The sequence below is a fragment of the Aethina tumida genome, chromosome 8 (genome assembly GCF_024364675.1).
Source record: "Aethina tumida isolate Nest 87 chromosome 8, icAetTumi1.1, whole genome shotgun sequence".
Lineage (NCBI taxonomy): Eukaryota > Metazoa > Arthropoda > Insecta > Coleoptera > Nitidulidae > Aethina > Aethina tumida.
In genome coordinates this window covers 2,702,886-2,714,208 of record NC_065442.1, presented here as the reverse complement: position 1 = coordinate 2,714,208, position 11,323 = coordinate 2,702,886, and the positions used below count along the sequence as shown (strand labels likewise).

General features: G+C 32.2%; 2 protein-coding genes across 2 annotated transcripts; both read right to left on the bottom strand.

Moving 5' to 3' along the window:
• Window positions 1–2,023: 2,023 nt before the first annotated feature.
• Window positions 2,024–5,162, bottom strand: LOC126266387 (uncharacterized). Its single transcript, XM_049970290.1, has one exon. The coding sequence runs from the start codon at window positions 5,160–5,162 to the stop codon at window positions 3,138–3,140; it is 2,025 nt and encodes a 674-aa protein (XP_049826247.1). The 3' UTR covers window positions 2,024–3,137.
• A 4,226-nt stretch (window positions 5,163–9,388) lies between these two features.
• Window positions 9,389–10,655, bottom strand: LOC126266386 (uncharacterized). The gene has a single exon (XM_049970288.1). The coding sequence runs from the start codon at window positions 10,544–10,546 to the stop codon at window positions 9,389–9,391; it is 1,158 nt and encodes a 385-aa protein (XP_049826245.1). The 5' UTR covers window positions 10,547–10,655.
• Between the last annotated feature and the right edge of the window lie 668 nt (window positions 10,656–11,323).

Sequence of the window (11,323 nt, the reverse complement as noted above, 5' to 3'; positions counted from 1 at the left end):
GAATCTAAAGAATCTAAAGATTCTAAAGAATCTAAATAATCTACAGAATCTAAAGAATCTAAAGAATCTAAAGAATCTAAAGAATCTAAAGAATCTAAAGAATCTAAAGAATCTAAAGAATCTAAAGAATCTAAAGAATCTAAAGAATCTAAAGAATCTAAAGAATCTAAAGAATCTAAAGAATCTAAAGAATCTAAAGAATCTAAAGAATCTAAAGAATCTAAAGAATCTAAAGAATCTAAAGAATCTAAAGAATCTAAAGAATCTAAAGAATCTAAAGAATCTAAAGAATCTAAAGAATCTAAAGAATCTAAAGAAAATAAAGAATCTATAGAATCAAAAGAATCTAAATAATCCAAAGGATCTAAAGTATCTAAAGGATCTAAAGAATCTAAAGAATATAAAGTTTCCAAAGAATCCAAAGCATCTAAAATATCTAAAGAATCTAAAGGATCTAAAGAATTTAAAAATCAAAAGAATCTAAAGATTCTAAAGATTCTAAAGAATCTAAATAATCTACAGAATCTAAAGAATCTAAAGAATCTAAAGAATCTAAAGAATCTAAAGAATCTAATGAATCTAATGAATCTAAAGAATCTAAAGAAACTAAAAAATTTAAAGAATCTAAAGAATCTAATGAATCTAAAGAATCTAAAGAATCTAAAGAATCTAAAGAATCTAAAGAATATAAAGAATCTAAAGAATCTAAAGAATCTAAAGAAACTAAAGAATCTAAAGAATCCAAAGAATCTAAAGAATCAAAAGAGTCTAAAGAATCTAAAGAATCTAAATAATCTAAAGGATCTAAAGTTTCTAAAGATTCTAAAGAATCTAAAGAATCTAATGAATCTAAAGATTCTAAGGAATCAAAAATTCTAAAGAACCTAAAGAATCCAAAGAATCTAAAGGATCTAAAGAATCTAAATGATCTAAAGAATCTAAAGAATCTAAAGAATCTAAAGAATCTAAAGAATCTAAAAAATCTAAAAAATCTAAAAAATCTAATGAATTTAAAGAATCTAAAGCATCTAAAGAATCTAAAGAATCTAAAGAATCTAAAGAATCTAAAGAATCTAAAGAATCTAAAGAATCTAAAAAATCTAAAGAATCTAAAAAATCTAAAGAATCTAAAGAATCTAAAAATTCTAAAGAATCTAAAAAATCCAAAGTATCTAAAAGATCTAAAGAATCTAAAGAATATAAAGAATCTAAAGAATCTAAAGAATCTAAAGAATCTAAAGAATCTAAAGAATCTAAAGAATCTAAAGAATCTAAAGAATCTAAAGAATCTAAAGAATCTAAAGAATCTAAAGAATCTAAAGAATCCAAAGAATCTAAAGAATCTAAAGAATCTAAAGAATCTAAAGAATCTAAAGAATATAAAGGATCTAAAGAATCTAAAGAATCTAAAGAATCTAAAGAATTTAAAGTATATAAAGGATCTAAAGAATCTAAAGAATCTAAAAAATCTAAAGAATCTAAAGAATCTAAAGAATCTAAAGAATCTAAAGAATCTAAAGAATCTAAAGAATCTAAAGAACCTAAAGAATCTGTAGAATCTAAAGAATTTAAAGGATGTAAACAATCTAAAGAATCTAAGGAATCTAAAGAATCTAAAGAATCTAAAGAATCTAAAGAATCTAAAGAATCTAAAGAATGTAACGGGTGCATAGGTAAACTTTACTCGAATGATTTGTACCTGAAGTCTTTTTGAAAGACTCGTTACATCAGGTTAAAGGGAGCGATTTTATCCTATATTTATTTTTGCACATGCCTGACTATACATTTCTATAATAGTTTAAATTATAGTGTCACTAACCTTTTGTTACTGTTGTACTTCTTGGTGAGCTGGGTACTGTGTAGAATGAAATACACGCACAAACTCGCGTTCGCGTACCGATCCCGGATAATTTCAAATATACTTACTTGTCTTACTGTTTATGTATTTTTAGAATACGCCAATAAAACTCGATTTAACAAAAATAAACTATCTATTTATAAACAACAAATATAACAAGGAAAAATAAAGAACAAATAAAAGTTTAATTGAAAATGAATAAATTTCATTACTCGAAATTTGGCAAAAAGGCTGTTTGATTTGAACTTAAACTTTAACACGTGAAATAAACAGTAGGACTTACGTAAGTATGCACCACACAAAGAAAAAACACAAAACAATCACAAGTAATTACTGTGCGTGAACGGACAGAAAATACTGTAATGAAAGTTTCGAATAAAATCTACTGAAACTACTGAAACTTAAGGTTTTATAATTTCAGAATTAAGTGGGGTGAGAAAAGGGTGGTACCGAAGTACTGAAATCTCCCCCACAGAGATTTTATTCCAACCAATAGGGTTGTTTGTTAAAAACATACTTTTCAGTCCTGAACAACATTGTTGCCAAATTGATCGACATGTTTCCCTGTCATGTCCCTACTCTAACTTTCATGTACTTGGTCTAAAAAACCTTATGCAATTCATAATTCAATACAATACATTATTACAATATAACTATAATTTTGATGTTGCTTGCATAAGGAAAAACCATTGTACTTACAAACATTTTTCAATCTTTTAAAAATCAATTCATTAACTTAAATAAGACAAAAAAAATAAAAGAACAAAGTTACAATTCTCTAAAATTTCATGTTGGAGTAAATTATTACATTTTCCTTTAATTAATTTAATTTAATTACTGAATAAGTTCTATATTAAAATATCACTATTTAAACTTCGAACCCACTGTGCGACCACACTCTGACACTAGATAAGGGTTCGAAAAGATCACATGTGTTAAAAAAAATCAACGAACGTTTAGATTAGGATAAGTAATTTTTAAAATAAATTTTGTATTTTACGACTATTTTACGATAACCAAATGTAAGATTAGTTTTAAGAAAACCCATAAAAATATGAAAAAATTCGTGAGAATCTAAACAAAGTGGTGGTCTAAAAATTCTCCCACGAAGTCATTTATTAACGGTTTTCTTGCTCTTATTACATTACTCCCCCCTTTAGAGAAAAGCAATTCTTTAAGTGACAACGTTAATGAATTGGTTTTATCAAAACAATAAGTATAACTCGACCTTATTATATAATTTTACAAAATCTTAAAACTAATGCACATCACCATTCACTTAACTACACAGTCTTGGTTCTTTGCAGTCTATTTTATTACACAGTCTTTTGGATGGTTGTCCTGGCAGATTAGGGTAGACATGAGGTTCATTGGTTGGAATCGCTGGATGATGTTTTTCCAGAAAAATGTCCTCCTCTTTCGGTGCTGATGCAATCACTTCCTCTAGTGTGATTGGTTGAACTGGTTGATCTGTCCTTGACAATTGGATCAAATATTTGTGCGCAAGATTCTGCCATAGACTCGACAATAGAATCTTCTTTCTTTTTGGATGGTCCTCTGTTAACTTTTTTAGAGACAAGTAGTTGTTGATTACATTTGTTATGTATATTACTACACAAAATGCGGTATAACAGAAACCACAAATTGAGAATATATTTCCCATCCATGATAAGAATCCCCAGACTTCTTCGGCTGCAGATCTGGCTAGATTCTTGAATTCCTGCGGTGTGAACACATTAGGCAAGTAGAAACTATCTGACGTTTGCTTCCCAATAATCCTTCTTGCAATTGTGTTGGTGATAGCCTTTTTCTCATTTGGAAACAATAATGTTTGCTGGAACGTCTGCATCTCTTCTTTTGTATATATTCCGTGTGAACTTATCGGTGAAATTCCACTCATTTCTATCACGTCCTTTTCTTCGTTGGGATTCAAAACAAAAGCTGGATCAGTCTTCTGGATTCTAGGAGTTATTTCAATCCATCTGTTGTCAATGAAAAAGTTTGGAGGAAGTAGAGGTTGGCAATCAATTTCGGTTCCATATGATGTCATGATGTGAGTCAACGATGTCCTAAACATGGATTGGTTTTTGTACGTAACCGGTAATTCCTGATAACACTTGTCTGTTCTCCTGATTTCAACAATTACAGGTTTACACTTAGCGATATATAACACTTCTCCCATAACTCTGCTAATAAAACCTGTTGATTGTTTAATCAAATTACCCACTGCATGAGGTGTTTGTAATGCAAGAGTAATCCTATTTTTAAGTACCTTTTCCCTGAGACGGCACCTCTGGATTATACTTTCATAGACTAACTCAGAATTGCTTTTTAAAAATGCTAGTTCCAAGTATAGCATTTTACTGAGATATTGTAATAACATGTCTATGTTTCTGCTTAAGTTTTCCGATGGTTTATAGTAAAACTCACGGTTATCATCTCCAAATAGAACCAAAACTCGATTATCCTCTGTCTGCCATGCCATTTCGGAACATAAATCTTGCTTCTTCAGCAGCTTTAGTGCAAATACACGATGTTGGGTATTTACAATGATATACTGGTCGATTGGATTCTGCGTTACAGTGAGAAGAGTAGCATTACCTTCATAAAGTACATCAACGCCATAGCTACTGCATACATTTTCTGGTATGTTCTTGTATGCGGCTTCTCCTTCAACATCATCAAAACAGTATTCATCAATAAAAGGACAAACAGTACCGGTTTTTAAATGTACTTCGTTTCTGTCCACATCAACCGTAGTGCTATAATCATTTAAGGTAATAGAAACAGCTGCTGATACCACAACATCTTTGTAAGTGGTTCCTTGAATTGTGAAACTTTCTCCGTGGCATTCACCTCTTAAATTCAAACTTCCTCGAAGTGTGACTGATACTTCAGTTGTTCCGTTTAACAGTAGTTGTGACAAAACTCCTGCTCCAATCCCGCTTAAGTCCAGTGTCCGGAAACGATGGGCCTTGATGCAGTTTTCATGCCCAACTAGATGTACTTGTTTCCCAAATCCTCCGTCAACAATGCTGGTATGAGAAAACATCCCGCAGTGATGCACTATTTGTCTAACGACAACGAGGCACGTGTACACATGGACGGACGTATATTTTCTCCTTTGTAATAGTTGAATTCGTTTAGGTTCCTCGAATGAATTTTTCTTTGGGTCCACACATGGTTTTACGTCTATTAGAGAAACCTTCGTTAATTCCGTCGATTGGTCCTGGCAATCATATGCTATAATGTCTCCACTGGTAATCCTTGCGAGGGTAATCAATAGCCAAATGTACAAAATCATCTAAAACACAATATTAATTATTCGTATCTCATTTACCTAAATCCTTTTTGATGACACCCATGGTAAATCTGGAACAGAACCTTTGCTTCTCGTAACCATCCCATGTCTTTGAGCAATTCGTTGGCTACTTTCTTCATTAATGGTCTTTCCGCTCGTTCGAGTCTCAATGGATTTACCTAAAATATCTGATTGGGTTGTGATTGGGTTTGACGGTAACGAGTTATGCACGGTTTCAACAATTGATGAAGAGTGAGAAACCTTAGGTGAATGAGATTTGAGACAAGAATCAGATGACTGACAACCACCATTGATGTTAGGATGACTTATTGAATGAGTACTTTTTAAAAGGAAAAAATCATCAGATTCATTTCTTTTCTTGGTCTTCTTTGGAATATTAGCCAGTTGATCTATCTTATCTTCACTTGCTAGGCATAACTTCAGCCGATTTACATGCACTTTGTCTGTTTTTCTTCCATGTATTTCTTGAATATGAGCCGTAACATCTTTAAGATCCGTGATCCTGTAAGGTCCTTTCCATCTTTTCATTAGTTTTCTATTTAATCCTTCCTTATCTGAAGGATCATACACATATACTCTATCGCCAACTTTAAATGTATGTTCTACTGCTTTTTTATTAAACACATTATGTACTCTTTCAGTACTCTTACTAATATTCTCCATGGCATTTCTGTGCGCGACTTTCATTCTAGCTAGAAACTCTGAAACATAGTTGTCATCGTAATCATACCTCACTCGCAGAGGTTTGAATATTTCATCGTACGGGTAATCCATATCCCGTCCAAATAACAAATAAAATGGACTTTCCCCTGTGGCAGTGTGTGTCATGGAACTATAAGAGGCAAGGGCAAATGGCAACCAATCATCCCAATCTTTCTGATCATCTCTGATGTAATGAGAAAGTAAATCCTTCAATGTCCTATGAAATCTTTCTAGAGCTCCATTGCATTGTGGTCGATATGCCGTCGTTTTAAGATGTTTAATTTGTAAAACTTCACAGACTTTTTCAAATAGTTTTGAAGTAAAATTGGCACCTAAGTCGGTAAGTAATTGTCTAGGTGTTCCATGTCTTAGAATAACACCCGTCACAAATGTTCTTGCTACTGTGTCTGCTTTCTGATCAGACATTGGAAAAGCTTCAACATATTTCGTCAACGCGTCCTGAATAGTAAGAATGTATTTGTTACCTTTAAATGTAGTAGGCAAAGGTCCCACAACATCCATTGCTATTCTGTAGAACGGTCTAGATGGAATACTAAATTTTTGCAAAATTGTAGGTTTCAAATGTGACGAAGTTTTTCTTTTAGCACACGGTACACATGCATTCACATACGCATTGATATCTTTTATCATTTGTGGCCAATAAAACTTTTTTCTTATCCTGTAAATTGTCTTATCTATTCCAACATGTCCTGAAATAGGTAAGTCATGATAAATGTTCAGTATGGATGGTATCATTATTGATGGTACAACCAACAGATCATCAAATCTATTGTTTTCATTTCTTTTGTATAGTACTCCATCAATATCGTAATAAAAATCTTTTTCTTGATTTTTCCTGATCTTCTGGAAAATTGATTTTAATTTAGGATCTTCATGTTGATATTGTTTAATCCGTTCTCTATCCCATACTGGTTCCCAAATTTCTTTAGTATTCATATTACGAAGAACTCTTATCCTTGACAGTGCGTCGACATTTAAATGTCTTTTTCCTGGTCTATATTCAATTGTGAAGTTATACTCAGACAATGCTAATGACCACCGCATTAATCTATTGCTCGGATCTTTCACAGACATCAGCCATTTAAGGGGTTGATGATCACAATAAACTACAAATTTTGTTCCATATAAATATGTTCTGAAATATTTTATTCCCCAAAGTAATGCTAAACATTCTCTCTCGGTTGTTGAATAATTACATTCCGCCTTCGACATTTGTCTAGAAGCATATGCAATTGGAAGTTCTTTTCCATCATGCATTTGACATAAAATAGCTCCCAATGCAAAAGATGACGCGTCTGTCAATAAAATAAATTTCTTCTTAAGATCCGGATACTGTAGTATCGGTTCTCTAATTAAACAATTCTTTAAAGATTCAAAAGCCTCTTGATGTTGTTGAGTCCAGTTGAATTTGACTTCCTTCTTTGTTAATGAAGTTAATGGAAGTGCTGTGGCTGCGAAATTATTAATGAATCGTCTATAATACCCTGCCAATCCTAAAAATGATTTTATTTCAGTGACATTTTTCGGTACCGGAAAATTTTTAACACAATTAATTTTTTCTGGATCCGGTTTAAATCCAGCACTAGTTATTATGTGACCAAGATATTTAATTTCTGTTTTCAAAAATTCACATTTGTCCCTATTTAATGTCAATCCTGCTTCTCGTAGTCTGTCGAAAACAAGCTGCAATTTTCCAATATGCTCTTTTATGTTGTTTTTGGAGAATACAATTATATCATCGAGATATACAAAACAATGGGTTCCATGTAATCCAGTCAGAACAGAATACATTAATCTTTGCCATGTTGATGGTGCATTGACTAATCCAAATGGCATTCTATTACATTCATAATGACCCCAAGGAACAGAAAAAGCTGTTTTTTCTTTATCTCTTGGATGTACTTCTATCTGCCAATATCCTGACTTCATATCCAATTTGGAGAACAATTCAGCTCCTCCTAATGAGTCAATAGTATCGTGGATATTCGGAATAGGAAAGTAGTCTCTTTTCGTTACAGCATTTAACGCTCGAAAATCTATACAAAATCTATATTTTGTCTCTCCGGTTTCAGATTTCTTCTCTACCAACACTACAGGCGCGCTCCACGGACTTGTACTCGGCTTAATAATTCCATCTTTAAGCATGTCCTCTATATGTTCCTCTAAAATCTTTCTCTTTGCCATTGGAACTCTGTAGGGTGCCTTCGTTATGGGTTTATCCGTCTCAGTAACAATTTCGTGTCTAACTCCGGCTGCCAGGCTCACACCATCCGTTCTTGAAGCAAAGATATCGAAATTTCGTTCCAAAAATTGGTTCAACAAAGAATCTATCTCCACTGACTTTCCGACCACCTGCGGGCAACCTGTCAAATCCTGTACCCATCGAACAGGAACTCCGCGCGAAGCATTTACTTTTCTTTCCTTATATTCCCAAGGAGCACCAAAATTACTACCCTTATCACTAGAAGGCGTAGTCCTACCAAACTCTCTACCTTTAAAGAGAGAGCGTACAAAATTACCCGGAAGTGCCAAGTTTGTTATTGGGGTATGTTTTTTAATTGTCTGAGGTATTGAAGAAATATTGAGAAATCTAACAATAATAGAACTATTTTTACTGTTTGTTTTTTCTGGTATTTGAACTATTGAATCAACAAAAACAACGCCTGTTGGAAGATGATTGAGCGGTTCACAAATCATAGTGCCAGGTACGACCCGGGCATCAACCTTAACACTAATATCGCAACCATGAAATGCTGGAATAACCAAGTCTTCAGATAATCTCACCACATTCGGGTGCTTGGAGCTAATACCAAATGTACAGGAATCAAGATCGGCCAAATCTTTACCAACATGAGAGTCTCGAAGAGAAAAACTATTATTAAACCTGATATTGTTAGATTCTTTTGGGCTATTGAAAACCAGATTTTTACTGTGTGGCACTTCAGAAGACTTTCTAATGAGAAAAGATTTTTGCTTGATCTTCTCCCCGTCAAGAAACAAAGACACTGAACGTTCATTGAGCAGATAGTCTTCTGCTAAGTTACAATTGACTGTAACTTCCCGGCATAACCGTGACGCTTCCTGCAGGTGTCTTTTGTACTCATGCAAACCAAACAAATTCCTCTCAAAATCCAGAACAGGCTTGAACTTTTCAATAAAATCCATTCCGAGTAATCCATTTGTTGGAAACTTTAAATTCTTATCACAAATTATAAAAGTATGACTAATTTCAGAATATTTACACTTTAAATCAAATCTCAAACTAAGGGTAGTTTTTCCCAATTTATTTAACTTTTGACCAGAAATATCTGTAATAATTGAACTATCTTTTTCTATTTTATGGTGAAAAGTTTTTAAGAAATTAATTTTTACTAAACTAACGCAAGCACCTGTATCAATTAACCAACTAGAAGGTTTATCATTAAGGAATAAAGTTATATATTTAGCATTTTCTGGGTTTAATTTTAAAATTGTGTTATTAGTTTCTATCTTCTTGTTCTTCGATTGTGGCCTTTCCTTAAAAAATTGCAATTTTGTGTCTTTTGTCTGGTGCTATTACACTTTTTACAACACTTTAATGGACAATCTCGACTATAATGACCTTTTTCACCACAATTATAGCATACATCAAATCGATTAGCAGGACGTTTATGGGAAAAATCTTGATGTTGATTATTTTCATATTGCATTGTATTAAAGTTATTGGGTGGATGCTGATTATATGAATGTTGATTGTGCGAATGTTGATTATGTGAATATTTATTATTTGAATATTGGTTATTCGAATACTGATGTGGAGATTGATGAAGTCTCGGATTTTGATCAATAAAATTAACTTTTTTATTATTGTTATAATTATGATTAACATTTATGCCTCGACTACTATTTTGTTCTGATATTATTCTTGTTCTAGACATATTATCTTCATAATCATCATTCTCTTGTTCTTTTTCGAATCTACTCATTATTTCTTCTTTTTCACATGCAATTTTGAGTGCTTGATCAATGTTTAATAATATTCCTTCAGCTCGAACTTGATTTGCTATTTTAGTCTCTATTCCGTCTAAAAATTGTTCTGCAATTAGTGCTTTTTTGTAATAGGCGAATTCTTGAATCTCAGTGTTTGAATTAATATCTTCAGCTAATATTTTTAATCTATAGGCAAAAGCGCCTAGAGATTCCCCAGCTTTTCTTTTACATTTGCGTAAATTTGCCTTTGCTTGTGCAAAACCCACTTTTCTTGGGAAAATGCTGCCTAACCAATCACTCATTTCAGACAGTGATTTTGGTCTTTGATATGCATCAATCATATGATAGTATTCTTTCGCGATGCCTTTTAATTTTAACTCGGCTACCGCTACCATTTGTCTTTGAGTCCAGCTGTTTTCTTCGCCAAATAGTCGAATATTATTAATGAAAAGTTTGTAATTGCCTTCTCCATTGAAGTCTTCAATGTAGGCTAAATTAGTACCTATATTTAATTTCGAAACAAATACATTTAATGATTCAATAGCAGCTGTTGTATCTGCATTTGGTTCTGTTCTAGGATTTAAATGAGTTGAACTGTGAGGAGGATTATCATCGGAATTTATGGATGTATTGGGATCTTCATGATAGTGAATTGAGTTTCTATCTGTAGCCATTTTTTTTTTTTTAATGAAACAAACGAAACTAGAAGATATTCAAGCTGTTCAAGATCTACAACAGGAACTCGCTTTGCTCACTTATCTCCTTCAACTTAACTAAGTTGAAAAAGAGAGTACAATGGAAAATCAATCCTTTTTGCTTCAGAAATTGTTACTTTGGTAGATTTTCGCTAGATTTTTTACTAATGACTTTACGCAATGAAAAAAAAAAAAAAAACGCTAGTACATGTAAATAGGCCAAAAATTGAATTTTTTTTTTTTTTTAAGATGTTAGGAGACAGACGACAGATAATATCACAATAACAACAATAAAAACAATATATATATATATATATATATATATATATATATATAACCCAATCAGATACGAATATTCGCTGAAATAAAATATTAATTAAACAACCTGAAACAAACAAATTATTAAGGTTATAAAAATATATATATGAATAATATATATTTAGTAACCCCAGGCTATGTGTGTACCTGAAATAAATGTACAATTTGATATATCTGTCTCCTTTTCTTTATAATTTACGAACTTATAAATTGCTTGTTATTTCTTTATCAAAGATTTAAACGCATATGATTTACATTAACAACACAAGTCAAAACAAACTACCGCAAAAGTAAAAGTATCACTTTTTTTTTTTCAAATTTTGAACACGTGTTACCTGAAGGGTCGGTCATAAATCTATCAATGACACTTAGCGTACCGTACTACCTGCGGTACAAACTATTTTTAGGCTAGAGTCAAAACATGTGTTCCAACATATA